General features: G+C 41.2%; 1 protein-coding gene across 2 annotated transcripts in view; it reads left to right on the top strand.

The window, feature by feature from the left end:
• Positions 1–703: 703 nt before the first annotated feature.
• The window catches only part of RAMP3 (receptor activity modifying protein 3), a 36,279-nt gene continuing 17,160 nt past the window's right edge, over positions 704–19,822 (top strand). The window contains exons 1-2 of one of the 2 annotated variants that reach the window (XM_053995532.1): positions 704–877; positions 17,583–17,612. In XM_053995532.1, the coding sequence (XP_053851507.1) occupies positions 784–877; positions 17,583–17,612 (124 nt within the window). In that variant the 5' untranslated portion in view covers positions 704–783. The remainder of the gene's footprint in view (positions 878–17,582; positions 17,613–19,822) is intronic. The other variant, XM_053995541.1, reaches the window with a different exon arrangement.

Raw genomic sequence — 19,822 nt, forward strand, 5'->3', positions numbered from 1 at the left:
CTTCCCAGTCTGGTGTTTCTTAATGGAGATGCTAATTTCCTAGAGAGAGAGAGCTCCAGGAACATAGCTTTTAAATATTGATGAAAATCAGGATCTGTACCACCTCTGAAAAGAGACAGGCAAAGATGAAATTGCAACATAAAAATACACTTAGCATCTTAGAACTCCAGGATGCTCTGGGTCTGTGTGGGGTCAGGCAAGCTCGCTGCCCATGTTCAGCTGTAAATATTGAGCACGCCAACACGTCGGTGGCATGCAAGGTCTGCAAGTGGGCTAACACAGGTGGCCCTCCAGCAACTCATGCCTTCACCCCCACCGCCAGGATATTGTGATAGAAGGAGAGAAGCTGCTCTGGCTCCCAGGGCAAGGGGTGAAGAATCCCTGAATCCCTCAAACACTTACGACCAGAACCTTCCCCGTGGGGGTAGGTGCCTTTCCCCTAGGCAGCCACACAGACCGATGGTTGGGAGCGGCATCGCTCCTGCCGTGGCTGTTGGAGGAGCGGGAGGCACGGCCGCACTTATGTGGCCGCAGACCAGCATACTCATACCTGTCTGCCCCTGCTCCTACCCCTGTCCTGCTCCGCCCGGCTCGGCCCAGCCCGGCCGCCGGGTCCGCCCCGCCGGCGCTGGGAGCATCCGGGGGCGGAGGAGCTGCTCCCCCGTGCGCCCGCCCACGCTGCCGCCACCGCCCGGGGCTGGACGCCGAGGCACGAAGAGGAGCCTCCCCTGCGGGCGGGCTGAGGCCGGTTCGGGCCCTCTGCGGCTGCGGACCGGCCGCCCCATGCGGGCTCCGTCCCCCGCGGCCGCTGCCGCCCGCGCCGGGATGGAGGCGCAGGGCAGCCGCCGGCAGCAGCTCCCTGTCCTGCTGCTCTGGGGTAAGTGGCTGGTGGGGCTGGCCGGGGACGTCCCGGCAGCGTGCGGTAGGGCTCGCCGCTACCAACTCGGGACCTGTACACCGGGACGGGCTGAGCATCCTCGCGTGTGCGCGATCTCCGAGGGCAATGCTTCAAGCCGGGACGTTTGGCTGAAGTTTGGGAAAAGTGGGAGCACCCCCGCTTTGGCTAGAGCATCCCTTTGGGAGGGGGTCTCCGGGCGTCCCTTGCCGGCGGGTCGCGACGCAGCGGGGATCACTTTCCCTCCGGGGTTCTTCATCCCGAGCATAGCGGCGGCTACGCAGCGAGACCGTTCCAGCCGCGCCGGGCGGGAAGCGGGGCCGGGCGCGGCGTCAGGGCCGTTGGTCCCTTTCAGCATCGCGCTGACATGGCCGAGGGGAGTCTCCGAACAGCGCGTCTAGGCTCCAGGGAAAACAATCTCAAACTTCTTGCCTTAGTCAGGCTTTCTATCTTGGATACCACATGAATTCTGGGGAGGTGTGTTTGTCTGTTGGGAAAGGTTTTCTTCTGCAGAGTGAAGGGCTGATTCCTGTTAAGAGTAGTTGAGTTCCAAGCACGTAGCTATCAAGCACAGATATCCTTCAGATCTTCCACTTAGTGTGCATTGGCTGCTGGAAAAACTATTGTTCCTTGTCAGGTAGATTGTTTTAGGGCTGTCATATTTAATGTGTTGCAGTCATCTGAAATTGCCAGAAGTCGGCTCTGATCATCTTCACTCAACAGTAAGCTAAGAAATGTAGTTGATTTCCTGTGAGTCACACTTAAGTAACAAAAATTGAAGACTGGTACCTTTAGAAGATGTATTTGAGGACTTCAGAACTTTGTTTGTTATTTTAGAACCCTTCCAAAACTGCAAAACACTGCAATATTTCTATGAAAAGACCCACAAACAAATGGACAGTATCAACAGTGTTCAGTAGCATCATCCTTAGCTGGTCAGTCAAAAGAATGACATGCCACATGCACAAGTTTCTGATTCTCTGTGGCTTGAGGACTTCTAAAATCTTACCTTAGTTGCTCAGATTTCTGTTATTCCTCAGCTGAAAAGGAATAAAAAGATGGCCAACACCTGTCTTGACATGTAAAATATTTATGCAATCTTGAACTTGGGGAACTAGGCAATAATCTTTTTGTATGGGGAGACTTCTTGATGTTACTGTGATTTTTGCAAAGCGGAATTACCCACTGGAGATTTATTTTCAGAGATTTACCAGAGTGAAGGACAGTGGCTCAGAAAACTACAGAAGGACATTTTTCACCAGAGAGGCACAGATAAATCAATTGTGCTAGACATTTTTAATTGTGATAGTTCCATTCCTAATAGAATAACACAGACACAAAACTGAAAACAAAAAGATTTTAAGAATATCTGTTAACTGATAAAACATTACTTTTGCGTGAAATTGGAAAGGGGAGATATAATCAAGAACTAATTAAACGAAACTGGTTTCCTAGTAGAAAAACCTTAGAGTTTTAGGATGTGAAATCAGGTTTTTTAGTAAGAAAAGCCTAAAGTGGTAGAAAACTAAATTGCTTCTTTGGGAATACAAACACAGTTTAAAAATAGTTATTTTGGAAGAATTTTTATTTTAATTGAATGGTCATTCTTAATGGCTTTTTTTGATTAAGCAGAGAACTCTGACTTCTGCCATTAAGGTGAAACCACCATTCCTCAGTGTTAAGCTCACTGAAGGCAGTGGGAAGCCCATCTGGGTGCGGTATGGGACTGTACTTCTGTAACCTCAGGCAACTACTTTCTTTATCTTTCTGCCTAGGACTCTTGACTCATTATCTCTATGCATAGCTACTTGTTGTGTTGTCCATCCTTAATGAGAATGGCAAAAAAGGCAGTGTTTTCACTCAGTGATTGTAGGAAAAGTTGGATTTACCGAGTGTGGAGGGTAAAGAATGCATCAGCTGAGGTATTTGGTACACAGTCAATGTCATCAGTTCTATGAAGTGCAGTAACATCCAGAATGGGGAAGAGCTGGAAACACCAGCTGTCAGGTGAAATCCTCTGACTGGCTTAGTAGAGCTGTAGATATTTAGAAGACACCTACTAACTGTGGAATCTAAGCACATAAGAAATAATCTAAGAAATAGTGTTGTATTTACCATTATACCAATTTTTCTTAGTATACTTCTATGTATGGAAACTGAGGTAAGAAGAAACATAAGGGCTTGACCAGGCCTTTTAACAAAGTGGTTTTTTTTACACAGGTCATTGTTTTGGAATCCCTGCCCAAATATTTCTCCTTCATTCTTTATGTAACACCTGCATTTCAGTGGTACTATTTATATTTGAGTTAAAAGATGCTACCAGACTAAAGCCGGGTATTTTTCAAATTCTAGAGTAATCTTTCTCAATATATTTGTATAAACCCATTTCAAGAGAGATGGTGTGATCCTTATCTGGAGCAGTTCTTGTATGCAGATTTCAAAGATAGTTGGTAGGTTTTTGCATTTCATAATCTGTTTTCACAGGGGTTAGCCAGGCTTAGTGCTTTGGTCACTGGTGAGCTGCTGGATAGTTGGAAACAGCCTGGTCCCAGTTACATTTTTACTTTCTGTTTAAAGGACTGTACTTCATCTGCAAACAATAATGAAAAAGCTGTGTATAAAAAGTCCAAATTCTGTAAGGTCCTGAGCTCCCTTTGTGTGAAACATGGCATATGTAAGTCCTGGAGAGTTTGGATTCAAATGATAAAAAAAAAATATCCAACAGGAAACAATTTTAGCGGGTTAAAGTTTGAAAACCAAATCAAGGGTTTTTTTTTCCCATTATTTTCTTATGAATATCATGATGTTCTGCAGCTGCAAAGGGTGAAACAAAGAAAGGGTATTACCATCATAGGAGTTCTGAATTTAATAGACCAAGGTGAGTGTGTGTGTGTAAAACAAATAAATCTTTGCAAAACAGAACATCTTATTCTGAGACTGACCACAGAGTTCTAACAAAAACACATTTCTACTAAAATGAAGCTTCATATTCTAAAGATGTGATTTTCCATACTAGACAAGGAGGAAGACAGGCAGCAGACTCCACCAACATCCATTCTGAAAACAAAGCAGTTGATGTAAATGCAGCCTGTGTTCCAATTAGCTGTTGGATCCAGGCATTTTTCCCACCACCCTTCATGCTGTCTGTGTCTCCTAATTCTTTTATTCGGGAAGGTGTTGCTTCTTTCCTAACATCTACATGTGCAACAGAGGACAGGTTCACACCAATTCCCTTGAGAGGGAGAATGGTAGGATTGTCCCTGTGGTGGCAAGTGGACTGCAGGTGGTAGCACAGAGTATCAAATGCTATCTTGAGCTGGCTTGGTCCCAGTCCTCAGGAGGAATGGCACTCCATTTTTGAAGGTAACTCTGGGCTTTTAAACCCTGATTTACAGCCAAGAGATCCAATCCTGGAGACCATTTAGCTAATGTAAACTGTTGCTCCTAAATTAGTAAGATCTCACTATCTACATCCCCGTTAAGGTTTTAAATACCTTTGGTGTCTCAGGACTTTGCCTGCAGGTTTGTTTTGCCTATGAGGCAAATCACAAGATACTATGAAGTGGAGATTGACTTCTACACTGAGATAGACAAGTACTGCTATAGGTGCAGATACACACAAACTGCATGATTTGAAGGAAAGGGTCTTGAGATGAGCTCAAGGGGAGCTATGGGAGGTTTTGTCAGTTGAGTTGTGTTTAAGCGTTGACCCACCAGTGGTTTTTTGTATCATTTGTGTTTTAGTTTCTCCCACCTATCTACTGGTAACTGAGATGATTCATGGCTTGAATTGCAAACAAATGAATCTATTTCCAGTTTGCCTTACCAAGGAAAAAAATGCAATGAGTGGTCCCTTACAAAACACCATTTGCTACCATCTGTGTCTTGGCTATTGAAATTAGTACTTGAGAGATGCATGAAGAAAGCAAACTGTGCTTTCATTTGGGGCTCAGAGAGATTAATTTTTACAAGCATAATGAAACTTGTTTTAATTCACGCCCTTTTAGTTTAGTGAAAGCTGTCACATGAACCATTTTATTTCAGAACAGAATTTTAGAAGTGTATTATTTAATGTTTTATGGAAACAGCCTGTCTTTTCTAAAATAAGAATCTCTTCACAGCCAGGTTTGCATCAAAATAAACTGGAAAATATAAATGGAAAAATTCACATTATGTTAATGTGAATATATATATAGAGCAGGCTGAAAGCTGCTTGAAGGACTCTTAGGTCTTCTGTGGAAATTTGCAAGTATGAGGAAAGAAAGGAGTAGCAAAGCAGAATAGGAGAAAGGTGCCCTTTCAGAAGTTTTTAGTCTTAATCTCCCTTCGTATATTGGTTTCCTTGAAACCAGTCTGAAAAGAGGAGACAGTTTTTTTCCTTGCTAAAAGCCTCAAAAGAAAATGCAGTGGCACTGTTAGAAATGGTCCAAAGGGTAGAGAGGATCCCTTGTTGTCTTCAGAGTAGCTTAACATGATCTAACATACTGTCTTGGACAAGGGGCATTCCTGCATAACAGCCCTTGGCATCAGTTTGTCTCCGGGAATACAGAATTTTGGCTGTATGGAAACAGACTGATGGCCTTCTGCAGATGTGGTGTCACTTGCTCCCCTATGCTCTGAGCCAGGGGGACTTTCACCTGAAGAGGAAGATGGGGTAGGCACTGCTGAGACCCTAGCAGAATACCAGGCTGATGAAAGCACATCTTGTTTGCATCTAACCAGATTAAGCTGGGTGAACAAAGGACTGTGCAGAAGCACTGGGCCCAACAATAAAGCATCTGTCTTAAGATTTTCACACTCTAATAAATGCGACTAATTTGCCTTTATTTCACAGAGCATTATCTGTGGGCAGTGTCAGAATAATCAGTGTAATTAACACTGGCCTGTAATGATTGTCACTTATTGTGTGAAATCATTCTGTTTCCAAATATCACAAGTGATAGATTCCTTTTGCATCCTTTTGTGTCCAGAGGGATTCATGCTGGAGACTCTAATTGTTATAAAATATTATTGCTTTGTTGTTGTGTCAAAATACATAGTTTGTGATTTGACAGGGTATGCAGCCTTTTTTCTGGGTGGCCCTCCTGCCTTTAGCAGAAAGGGGAAGAGATTTCACAGCTATAGAACGTTGTGAAGAGATGGGGAGATACTGGAACAGGAAATGGAGCGATATAGAAGTCATTCAAGTGATCATCAATAGGACACAAGGCTCATGTTTCTTCTGAGACTTCAGCACTTGGACGTAAGCTTTGATCTGTAATCTTCTCTCTGTGACTGGAGACTGTCCTCAGGGCTGTTCTCCTGATGTGGTGGGCGTGTGCGTGGCTGCTTGCAATTGGCATTGTCTGAGGAGCTGTGGCTGTCTCCCGGGCTACCCAGACATGCATTCTACAGCTTTGGAGTGGAGGTGGCCTTTGCTTGAAGGGGATCTCAGCCTTCGCGTCAGGGTTTTGCTGTCTGGTAGCCACATGGAGCCGTGGAACAGATTTTCTCTTCATGTTTGTTTTTGACAACTGGCTGCAAGTGTAATGCTGTCTTTCCACATCTCTTCAGTTCATGAGCTGTTCCAGCTTTACTCCTCAAGGATCTCCATGTATAAAGAACATAACTTATCCAATTTAATATTAGAAGAGGTTTCTTTACATGTATTTACCCATGTATAGTGTAAACTTACTCTGATAAAGCATTAAGATAATGTTTTCAAGAGAAATAGGAAAAACAAATGTGTTTTTTGCTTTCAGTGAAGAGATGGTCAAAGCCTTTATTTCCATGGGGTCATCAACTGTCATTCAGAATGTGTGAAATCTCCTCTATTCCTGTTTTATTTTTAGAAAGCTGATCAATATTTAGTTTTATTATAAGCCATGTCTGTATTACAAGCTTACGCAAAGTCAGAACTTACTGTGTTGCGTTAAAAAATAATGTAAATCTCTTATTTTTGACCAGTGGACCTAGGTGGATTTGCATTCAGGAATGGTAACCTTTGCCATTAGTAAATGTGGCTGCTGAACATAATTGTATGGCTATGTTTGGGGTGAGATTTTTTTTACCATGAAACACTTTGTGATGCACAATGAAGTAGAGATAATATTGCTGGAATAGCCATTGGTCCACTTTCTATTTAACTGGCTCCAGTGTAAACCAGAAACAGCAAAAAAGTCTGAGCATTGTGAAGTAAAGGTCAAAATAAAGTTAAGCTCCTCTAAATACTTGTTTTCTTTATGTACTTTAAGATTTTTTGGAAAGAAATATTAGTGCTCTTTTGTTGGATTTAAATATTTTTGGAAATGGGGAGAGGAGTCTCTCTGTAAAGTAATGTGACATTTTAGACTTCCTGTTTTCAGTGAGTTTTAGTTCAAGTATGTTCTAACTCCTCTTTGTCTTACCTTTCTGATGGAGCAGTACAGAACAGGTGGAATGTGCACTGCAAGACCATAAGGATGCTTATTGTTAAATGGCACATGCTGTTCCATGCCACATATGCCTGTGCAATATTTAGGTTTTCTTTTCCTCCCAGCTACTTCATATTTTATCATGCAGTGATTTAGAAAACAAAGACTTGTCAAAGCAATAAAAAGTGTTGGTAGGAGCAATGTAAAATAAACATCTCTTGTAGGAAATGGGGGATTCTTGCAGTCTTGAAATGTACACTGGAAATCCTTATGAAGAATATCTGTATTGGAGTAGATGTTCTAGGCTTGGTCCAGAAATTATTGAAACACCTTCTTCATCTTGTTCTACAAAAGATCTGGAAGATGTGAGGGATTCCTTCTGGTATCAGAGTGTACCACTCCACAGCTGTATAGATAAATTAAACTCTTTATAACTTCACGAGTGAAAGTATTGTTGACACATTTGCAAAACTAGAGGGAACGGAGTACTCATTCTTACCTACTCTCCTTTCTAGTTATTTCTTGCACGATTCCAAAATTCTTAGGAGGATTTACCTCAGGCTTTAGGTGAAAAAGTTTGCCTGCCATATGGGAGCAAAGCCACAGAAAATATCAGCCTTAGAACATCTCTAAGACTGTGAAAACAGGCAGATTTAGGTAAACTTTTTTGCAGGCCCACTGATAGTGATGGAGCTAAACAATCCCTGATCTATAGGTGAATACAGAGAATAACCAATATTGTTCAGTTGAATCTGCTGTTGGCCAAGGCTGAGCCCATCAGTGGCAGTGGGAACATTTCTGGGATTACATAGTTTGGATGGGGAAAAAAAACTGCTGCAGAACAGCAGCAGAAAGTGTGGAGTGAGAACATGTGAGAGAAGCAACTCTGGTGAGTGCAAAAGGAGGGGGAGGAGGTATTGCAGGAGCCAGAGCTGAAATTCCCCTGCAGCCTGTGCTGAAGACCAGGGTGAGGCAGCTGTGCCCCTGGAGCCCATGAAGGACTACATGGTAGCAGAGATCCACCTCAGCCCCTGGAGGGCCCCATTCCTAAACATGTGGATGCCCAAAGGATGCTGTGACCCTGTGAGAAGTTTGCAGGCTCCTGGCAGGACCTTAGATCCAGTAGAAGGACCCACGCTGGAGCAGTTCATGAAGAGCTGCAGCTTGTGGGGATGACTCCTGGAGAAGTTTGTGGAGGATTGTCTTCTGTGGAAGGAATTCAGCACTGGAGCAGGGCAGGAGTGTCAGGAGTCATCCTGCTGAGGAGGGAGGAGTGACAGGGACAATGTGTGATGAACTGGTTGCAGCCCCCATTCCCCATCCGCCTGCACTGCTCCAGAAGGAGGACATAGAGAAATTAGAAGTGAAATTAAGCTTGGGAAGAAGAGAGACGTAGGGGGAAGGTATTTTAAGAATTGGTTTTATTTCTCATTACCCTACTCTGATTTTAATTGCCAGTAAATTAAATTTATTTTACCTTTTACCATGTTGAGTCTCTTGCCCATGATGGTAGCTGTTAAGTGATTTCTCCCTGTCCTTGATCCTTGAGTTTTTCATTATATTTTGTCTCCTCCTGTCCAGATGAGGAGGGTTATAATAGAGTGGCATGATAGGCACCTGGTGGAATTATTTACTCCAGTAGATTGGCCTAAGTAATTTCCTATGCCAGAATTTGTTGCTTTGCAGTTTCCTATATACCTGTGTACACCTAGGAAAAATTATAATGTAGAGGGATCATGCTGCCATGCAAGGATCTGTTTTCAGTGTTTATCCTTTGGAGCAAGGGTGTTGTTGTAAAAAGCCACTCACACTTACTATGAGCAGGTACATGTACAGCAGTGTAAGTAGACGTGAAGCTCTGAAATTTTGTTAGTGTTTCATTGTTCTTATGAATTCTTCATGGAAGCAGGTAATTTAATTAAAAGATTCTGTGATCATGTAGGTGAGTATCCAGGGCTCTGGAACCCTGGTAGTCAAGCTGGACTGCTGAAGAAAAACAGCCCACATTTGGATGGTCAGGACAACTTAATATTTCATAGTAGGCATAGAATTGAAAGAAAACATGACTTCACTGGAATCATGTTGATGTAATGCCTCAACATGGTAACATGTAACAGCATTAGGAATCTGTGAGAGGAGTACATGCAGCATCAAGAGAAGGTGGATGTGCAGGGTGGGAATTTTTGTCATCTGGTCAGAAAAGGAAAAAATAATTTTCCCAGGCCTTCTGTGATGGTAGTATCTTGATTTAAATGTTCTGCCGATCAAGGGAAGAAGGAACTTTAAATGTCTTCAAGTATCCCATGGTTTTAAACACTTCCTCAGGAGGGAGTGTGCAGTGACCCTTGTCTGTGAAGTCTTTATGGGTCATTTCCCTTTCCCAAAGTCATAAAAAAAAAAAAAAAACAAAAAAAACAACAACAAAAAAAAAAAACCCAAAAAAAAACCATTGCAAACTGGGGTCTCTATTGGCCTTGAGGGACTGGTGTTTCACACTCTTTCACAGGTAGTTAGGTATGGAATAAAGTCTGTATTGTGCTGATTTTTTTTCCTTATTATAGGGAAACCTTACATCACATCACATTTTCTTTTGTGTTTTCCTGCCTTTTCAACTAATGATAGGCATCTGGGTTGCAATAATGAGCAGCCATTAGATCAAATATGTGCATCCAGGTGATCAGGTGATACAGTGTCAAGGTGAGGTGCTGGATGCAGATGGCCAACTTCAGGGGCTGTCACAGTTCTCATGTGGTCTGGGGTGTGTGTGTCTCTCAACAGTAATTGCAAGCTATCTCACTGTTGAGGGTAGTGAATTAGAATTATGCTGTCTCATTAGTTGATGTACCTTTGCTATAAATTGCACAGCTGAAATATTTCACAATTATCTTGTGGGCAGAGAGATCATGTTCTTCAGTTGCTTTGGTCACATTTTCTGAGAGGAGATAGTGAAATAGGTACTGGCACCAGACTGTTGCTGGCTCACACTGTAGTTAAGACTGATGCTGGTTTCTGCTTATGACCTCAGACAGACTTCTTACTAGTTCTGTCATTATTTCCATAGTTCATGTAAAATGGAGGCCTCAGTAGCAGTACCTCATAAGGCTGTAGTGAACCTGAAGAAGTAGAGATGTTTAGGGGGTGAAAAAAGATTTTTCACTTCCATTTGCTAGAAGTGTATTTATCTGTAGTCATAAATCATGAAGAGCTATGGTCTGGTTGTTCTAGATGTCACACGCTTATGTGGCAACTATTGTATGTTAAGACTCAGAAGACAGGTCTTGCAGGCAGAAGTTAGATGAAAACAAGGAGCACAAAGCCTTTGGCAGGCCCATAGATACATGATGAATAACAGTCTTTGCCTTACGTCCTAGGTAACACAAACAAGAAGTTTGGTGAATTTAGGTTTGCTAGGAATGTTGTGCTTGCCTCTACTGACCATGGGCACCTCCTGATGTGTGTAATCATCTGGAACTCTCTTCCTTCCACGTTACATCATAGAATAACCTGAGTTGGAAGGGACTCACAAGAATTGTTGAAGTCCAACTCCTGGCCTTGCATAGGATAGCCCCAAGAATCACACCATGTACCTGAGGGTATTGTCCAAATGCTTCTTGAACTCTTTTAGGCTTGGTGCTGTGACCACTTCCTGGGAGCCTATCCTCTAGGTAAAGAACCTTTTCCTACTAATCAACCTAAACCTTCTCTAATACAGCTTCAGCCATTCCCTCAGGTCCTGTCACTGGGTGCCACAGAGAAGAGATCAGTGCCAGGCCTTCTGCTTCCACTCATGAGGAAGTTGTAACTGCAATGAGGTCTCTCCTCCAGGCTGAACAAGCAAAGTGACCTAAGCAGCTCCTCGTATGGCTTCCCCCTTCACCATCTAGTCTTCAGCAAAGCCTTTGACACGAACTCCTATAGCATGCTCCTGGAGAAGCTGGCAGCCCACAGCTTGGACAGGTGCACTCCTTGCTGGGTTAAGAACTGGCTGGATTGCTGGGCCAAGAGTGATGTGGTGAAGGGTGTTGCAGCCATTTGGTGTCTGGTTCTAGTGAGATTCCCCAGGGATCAGTGTTGGGCCCAGTTTAATATCTTTATTGATGATCTGAGTGAGGGGATCAACTCTACGCTTAGTCAATTTGCAGATGACACCAAGTTGGATGCAAATGTTGATCTGCTGGAGGATAGAAAGGCTCTGCAGAGGGATCTAGACAGGCTGGATTGATAGGTCTGAGGTTCAACAAGGTCAAGTGCCAGGTCCTACACTTCGGCCACAACAATCTCATGCAGCACTGCAGGGTTGGGGCGGAGTGGTTGGAAACCTGTCTGGAGGAAAAGGACCTGGGGATGCTGGTCAACAGCTGGACATAGCCAGGATGGCCAAGGAGGCCAATGGCATCTTGGCCTGTATCAGAAGTAGTGTCCAGCAGGAGTAGGGAATTGATTCTCCCCGTGTATTCAACACTGTTGAGGCTACACCTTGAGTGCTGTGTGCAGTTTTGGGCCTCTCACTTCAAGAAGGACATTGAAGTGCTAGAATAAGTCCAGGGAGGGGCAGTGGATCTGATGAAGGGTGTAGAGGATCAGTCCTGTGAGGAGTGGCTGAAGGAGCTGGGGTGTTCAGCCTGGAGAAAGGGAAGTCCAGGGGAGACCTTATCACTCTACAACTGCCTGAAAGGAGGGTGTAGCCAGATGGGGGTCAGTCTCTTCTCCTAGGCAACAGGATGAGAGGGCACAGTCTTCAGCTGCGCTGAGAAGGTTTAGGTTAGAATTTCTGGATGTTAGGAAGAATTTCTTCACAGAAAGGGCGATTTGATACTGGAATGGGCTGCTCAGGGAGATGGTGGAGTCACTGTCCCTGGAAGAGTTTAGGGAAAGACTGGATGTGGTACTTAGTGCTCTGGTCTAGTTGACAAGGTTGGACTCTATAATCTCAGAAGTCTTTTCCAGTCTAACTGATTCTGTGATCTTTTTAGCCCTCCTTTGGATGCTTTCTAATAGCTTAATATATTTTTGTGTTGTGGTGCCCAAAGCTGCACCAGGATTTGAGGTGAGGACACAGCAGCACAGAGTGAAGTGGGACAATCACTCGCCCTGGACTGGCTGATGATGCTGTGCTTGTTGCTAGATGTCATCTTTAAACTGTTTCTAATGCCACAGATTTCTTTCTAGTTGAGAAAAAAGTGTATTCCTCTTACCCTTCCTCAGTTTTACTTTCTGGAAGGATGGAGCTCAAGTGAAGGATTTGAATACACAAATACGTTTGTGTATTTCACTTTTGTGAAAGTGTGAAAGAAGTTTACTTCAAGCAAATTGCTTCTGCTCTTGGAGTATTAAGCTTATTCACTGTCTGGAAGTCAATGGTTGTAAAAAAAAAGGTATTTTACATTTCAGTTACATACTAATTCATCAAAAATGTAATAGGACAGAAAAGGCTTGAAGAAAACTTTGTTACATTTCAGGCTGAGCCATGCAATTTTCAGCATAATATAGATCTTAGCGTACAGCTGAGAAATCCCTTCACAAGTGAGTTGTTAAACTGGTATGTTTAATTTCATTATTTCTTTGATAAATTATTAATTACTAATAAAGAAATATTTCATTTAAAATACTGGTTATGTATTTATTTAAGTAGAGCATACCAGTTTCAAAATAGTAGAAAACCCATCCAACACTTCTGGAAGTAGACTGTTCAGAAATTGTGTCTCATTCTTAATATGCTTCAGCAGTGATTTAAGAACTTCAAAAAATTATGTAAAGGACAATAATTTGTACTCTGAAAGATTCTCAGTTGAAGCATGAGTTCAGAAAAATGGTCACATTGCCTTGCAGTCACAGGAAACCTGGGGAACTCTGTACCAGCATGGGTCGGAACAGTTGATACCCTCTGATTCATTCCCTGTTGATTTCTACTGATGAAATGAAAAGGCTTAATTTGCTTCCTTTCATGCTTTTCTTGCTCTGCCGGAAGAAGACTCTAATGTCCAAAATAGTCTGAAATGACCTTGGCAATTTCAAAACAATAATGTAGTGCCTCAAACTGTGATAAAGTAAGCATTGAGCTGCCCTTTTAGTTTTGGATATTATATTTCTCTGGCTCTAAATGCATCTTCTGTACTATTGACACCAGGGGATAAAAAGAGCATTAAAAAGGATTCAGCATCAAAGCCGGATATAATGCAAAGCTGAGTTCCATTGTTATGCTAGCTCTCAAAAAAACTTCTTGAACCCGGAGACAGATCAGTGCACCCTGCTAACAGATTTACCTTGCCACTCCATACACTGAGACACATTTTTTTCTGGGTCAATTTTGAATGCAAGTGTAACACTTCTTTCAACTGCTATATTTACTGCAAGCTTCTGTTTATTCCTGGCATCTTTCCTTTGTGTTGAGTTCCTGCCTGTCTCTATGAACTTCAGTTGCCTCATTTCCTTGGTTGCTTTCACACTATGTGATGCTGTTCTTGTGTCCTGTCCCCGTCCCCCTCTCCCCATCCCATTCCTCTTATGAAGAAGTGTCAAAAGAGCAGTTGGTAGCTGAGAACAAACGATGACCTTCTGAGCCATGTATATTGTGCAGAGAGTTATTTAAAGAGTGACAGGTGGTTTAGTTTTTGTACCAATAGCATTATTTTTCCTTTCCTTCCACTTTTATAGTGGCCTCTGGCCTTTCCCATCAAGCTGTAGGATTTTTTAGCTTTTTCAGAGTGTGTTGTGTTTTGGCCATGTACATTTGACTTGACCCCAATAGAGGAGTTTTAGAAAAGGGTTTGGAAAGAAACCATGTGATGCTTGTGTTAGCTCATCTTGTCCTTCTGTGTTTAGACAGACCCTAGTGAAATGAAACTCTTAAAATTATGACTATTCAGGAAACAGATAATAAAGAAAACCTATGCCAATTGTAACCAATGTTTTTTTATGTAGTAGGATGCCTCTTGACATTGTGTGAGAGCACAGGAGAAGTAATTTCCATGGGTAATTTCTTTTGCATTAGATACCCTGAAGTGTCTGCATTCCTGCTATGGTATGATTTGGGATTAGCATAAAAGATTGTTCAATTTAACATGATCTTCAGTCATACCTGTGCAACAGGTAGCTTTGTTCAACATTAAAATACCTGGAGAAGTACTAGACTGCTGTAAGATTGGCTTATTCAGTATTTCAAATCAGGTTTATAAAAAAATGTGGGTGTTGAGATTTTATCAGTATGACAAATCGGGATTTTATCAGTATGACAAATTATACATATATATTATATTAATAATAAAGTATTAATCTCTCACTTTCCAACAAATCGTATATGCATGATTGCACAGCAGCAGTTCCCATTTCAAACTCTGGTTTTACTTGCTTTTGTGAACTGTATGTCAGGGCAGTTCTTGCACAGTTGTGTGTTGCTATCAGTGAAACTTCAAGTTCTGCAGGGAGGCAGCTGTTTCGTTAGTACGTAACCTCCAATGGAGATCTATCCTGATGAAGATAAATATTAGATGATGGTAATTGGCAGGATTGTCTTCAAAAAGAGATACAGGGGTAGGCTCTTGACATGAGGTTTAACTTGAGGTCCTTATTAGTTCTTTTTGCTTATGGAAATTATGATTGATAAAAATGAGGTTTTGAATAAACATCACAAATTTTGAAGACTATGTACAATATTACACTGTTGTAATTGCTGGTTAAAAGGTGCATACAGCAGTTTTATCTGTTAAAATAAGAATTATTCTGAGAAAGTATGGGAGCCACTCAAAATATCTTACTGTATGCTGTCAGTAACAGCATCTTGAAGAAACATTCAAACAAGGGAAAATTGTAACATTTCACTCATATTTACACAAGATTTTCAGAATTGTTCTTAAAACATATTTGGAGAAAGGTGGAGTAGGGACAACACATATCAATTCATATGCTGCTTCAGATTAATTGTAGTAGTTGCAAGACAGACATTCAGTGCTTCTTTTAAGCCTCTGGGAAAAATATCAATGAAAAATAACAGTATATACTTTTATGGGATTTTTTTCCTCAGTTTTCTTATTTTCCATTACTTTCTCCTACTTTGTTTATCTTCTCTTGTTCTTTCCAAAAGCCTTTCAAACCTACTTTTCCTCATCCTTCATTTGATGATACTTTGCTTCACCTCTTGCTCTGGCTCTAACCTGGTTGTTCCCTTCCTCTCTGATTCAGCTGATGCTAGGGATGATCATACATGCTGCTACCATGTATGGAGGAAAAAAAGTAAGCAGCTAGTTGAGGCAGATAGTACAGTTAAACTGACCCTCCTTTTATCTCCCTAAATGTTAGTTTAGGTGGGAGTGTATGCCAGCTGTTTTATTTTGAGGTCTTGGTAACACCTTTCAACACTGACCCATTTTGCTTCTTCTATGAATCTTCTAATGAGAGATGTCATGGCATCAGCCTTTCAAGAAAAAGGCTGAGCTTGCCCCATCTTAAAAGAGCTACTGGAAAGTTTTTGTGTAAACCATCATGGCCAGCATGCTGCAGTCTCCTGATTAAATCTTTGTTGAGTGATTCAGAGCAAAGAAAATAGAGGTGTGGTGTGTGAAAATCTGAATGGCTCTTTTACCCTTCTCTGAAGGTATCTGGAATATTTTGGTTGAGAATAGGTGAAAAACATCCTGTGTTACTTTGTTATGAGCAGATCAAAAAAAATGCAAAAAGCACATTTTCTTGTGGGCAGGAGGATTTGTGAGAGCTAACCTGTACGCCTTTATTCAGCATTAGTTTTTTTCACAGCTTTCCTCACTGACACTTGGGGCAGTCTGGTTCTTTCTAGTTGTAAACCCTCTCTTTATTTGTATTGCTGTGGTCTTGTGAGGATTATTGCAGCCATAACCATAAGAGATCTAGAGTACAGTGATATGAATTGATAGAATAAGAATTGGGGGTGCAGTCTGTGATCTGCCAGGGGAGTACCTGGGGTGTGTGCACCCTACACTGTTTACCCAGAATGGGTGGGTTTGGGTTCATTGTAAAACGTGTGCTTTTAATGTGATCTTCAGTCTTCTGCAGTCAATAAGGCACATTTTCAAATGAGGATTCAAGAAAAAAACTACACAGGGAACCCTTATTAGTCCATCTGCTAATAGCCTGGAAAGAAAAATGTTCTATTTGTGAAAGAGATACAGCCATCAGAGTGTATTATGGAGTTTCATCTCTGTGTGTTTGGATGCATGACAATTTTCCAATGTGTGGATTCTTGCTCTTCACAGTACATTCTGGCTCATTAGTAACTAAGACACAGATTAATGCTTTTCTGGAAGAAAAATATGTTCCTTAGAAGGATCTAAATTCTTCTTGCATGCATGTACACAGTAATTTTCAGTTAACTCAGTTGACAGCTTGGCACATCCCAGAGACCATGGTCTAGATTAATGACTAGTACTGATACTCTGCTATGTATATGTTGATTGATTTTACTGGGGTGCCATGTATTGTATAAACAGGGAGGCACCCATTTGTGTGAAATCATTACTTTTATTTCTGTTTTGAGGTTAACACTATAAAGATTTGTCAGCAATTTAATTTTTCTGTGGGACATCAAAAATAATTGAAGCCAATTGAAGTCCCTCTTAGCTATTACAAAATCCTGGGTGTGGCTGGAGCTGTGCAAACACAGTGGGCTTCTGTTAATTTAATTCATCTGGATATACTGCAAATCACTAATCAGAAAGCTTCTTCTGTTGGTATAGTCTGTTTCCATTTGGTTGCTCTTCCAATATACCTGTTTTAGTGTAACTTATGCATAAGAAGCTTGTAGGTTTTGATTGTAATGTTTTTCAAAATGTGTGATTTCACTGTGCGAAAGCTGGAGACTTAAACACAGCAACATGCTTTTAAGGAGAAGAGTACACACTTATGGCTGTGTTTGCTTAACAATGAAAGGCTACATGTTAGAATGTACAGTACACCTATGTTTTGTGTGTGTGTTATCTTCTTGAACTTTTTCACCCAAGCTTCTTAAGAAGCTTGAAGTAAAAATTGCCCTGTCCCTCATCTTTAATATTAGAAACTAGAGAAAGGAGTGGTATATAGAGACCCATAACAAGTCTGACTCAGCCATTTAAAAGATAGATAAAAAGGAATTTAAAACCATAATGTTCTCTAAATGCTCATTATTTCTTTCAGACACACTCTTTCAGAAAACAAACTAATGTTTGAATAAGCATTTTGAATATTCTGTTGAAATGTAGTTATCCTCTACTTGACTTGTAATTGAACTAATCCTTTTATATAAGAGTGTGGAGATATCTAACTAATCTCTTTTTTTTCGCCCTTCCTAGTTAATGGTCTAATGACACTTGGATTCGCAGGTGAGTCTTACCTCAAAAATTCAAGCTTCTGTTTCTGTTTTTCTAATGGTTGACATTTGAGAAATGCTTCCATCCTATTTCATCTCAATTACTCAACTGTCATGCATTTTTTACAACCGGTCTTATCCATTGGCTGTATGCAAAGAGGGTGTTGTAGTGTTTTGTAAAGGTCGTTCTCAATAGTGATGGTGAAATTGCAGAATTGTCCATGATTTTGAACTCTTTTGGTCAGGGATTTAGACAGAAACTCGTGTGTCACCAGATTGGGCTCAAATGACTCTGATGGAGTTTTTTGTCCTATGACCCTGCAAAATATTGAAGTTTTAAATACAGACAAGCAAAAATACCAATGGCATGGAATATCCATTTAAACATCCTGCTGGGAAGGGGCTGGAGTAAATTGTCAGCACATGTGACATAGTGGAAGAAAAAATTGTACTCTGTTGGACTTGGTTATAAATCATATGATAGCTGGCTGTTTAGAATACCCTGCCAGAAAAAGCATCTTTGCGTAACTTTTGTCAAAGACTCAGTGCAGGATTTAAGTTGCGAGCTATGCAATTTTCATATGTGGTTTTGAATTCCGCACAGCTTTAGCATTCATCTGCAGGTCTGTCTGTGGAAAGTGTAACTGGTAACTGCTGCAGCTGCCCAATGATGATAGGAACACTTAAGTAGGCAGGATCCATGTGATCATGTTAACTTCTCATGGATAAAATGATGCTGCCCTTGTGTGGTAATTTTCACCATTTCTATCACTGTTGAGTAATTGTAGTTCTGACTTTTGCTGACATGGACGAAGGCTTCATGACAGCTTTAAGAGCACTGACAGTCAGGTATGATGAAGGAGCAAGGATTAGGTCCCAGTGATGAGCCGTACACCTGGAGAGGTTTGTGGTCTGTAGGAAGTTGTAGACTTACAGTTTCAGGTGCAGCACAGGCTGTCCTGTTGTGGGTCTGCTGCTCTTGGCAAGTATGTGAAAGCAAGGTGTTTATTTTGCCAGATGAGATGGTTGTCATTTGTCATACAGCATCATGGAGAGAGTTGACCACCAGCTAAGGAGTCAGCTGTGATAGCTGGAATTAAATTGCAAGGTACTCCTGCCCAGGCTTCCAAGGAGCCAGCTCCTTCCTGGACGAAATGATGTTCATTCAAGCCTGTTTTACAATCACATGACTCATTTCAAATGGAGATACTCAAGCTTCTGAGTATCTGATGGCTGAGTTATGATGTGAAGCCTGAGACCAGTCATCTTGCCTTAGAGTTTGGGGTTTTCTTTACTAGATAGTAAGGAATGGACCATGAGGACTTCTCTTCTTACCAAGCAAAGTCCTGCGTGATTTTTACCTCAATTGGCCTCAGGCAATGTGTTTGGCTGTTACCACACAAAATTAGAGCCATGAGCTCTTTTCAGCAGTGATAGGATCCTGCTTTCAAAGTAACTGATAGAAGCAAAAGAAATACGTCCTCTCCCTGGTGTAAATATGTCCTCTGTTAAAATTTTTTTAGGAGTAAATGGTCTATTCTCCTTGGCTGTATTCTTAAAAAAATCTGTTCCTCCAGAATTCTTAGAGAGATTCCCTGATATACCAGTTTGTTAGGGTTGCAGTTTTGTTCAGGTAAATACATTTCTTGGATTTGAGTTGCTGTGTAGAGAAAAAATTACAGGTTTTTTTTTTTTTTTTTTGACTAATTTAATTTAGGCATTTGTATTAAAGATGTTTATATACATATATTTATAAGTAATTTTTAATGTTAATGAATTTTTTATACAGAATAATGGTCAAATTAGTGGCATCTATATAGGTAAAGCGAGACATGTTTGATGGCTTGATCAAAACAAAATGTTTCAGGCTTACCAAAATCAAAGACATTAGTCTGAAGAGAATTTTTTCAGAATTTCAATTTTATAAGAAATATTAAAATATTATCTTTGTACTCCAATGCAGGCATGTGCTGGATGAGAAAAACATTTGACTGACTAAATATACTGGAGTTGCCATTATAGGTTGAAAAAGTTCCAGGCTTGCTCAAGTCAAGGTTAACTCTTTCTTTGCAAGTAGCTGTATGCTGTAATTTCAGCATTTGATAATTGCAGATAATTCTTAGAATTATAGAATTGTTAATGTTGGAAAAAACTTCTATGATCATTGAGTCAATTTGTTACTCCAACACTGCCAAGTCCACCACTAAAATTTGTACCTGAGTT

This window comes from Vidua macroura, chromosome 1 (genome assembly GCF_024509145.1).
Source record: "Vidua macroura isolate BioBank_ID:100142 chromosome 1, ASM2450914v1, whole genome shotgun sequence".
Lineage (NCBI taxonomy): Eukaryota > Metazoa > Chordata > Aves > Passeriformes > Viduidae > Vidua > Vidua macroura.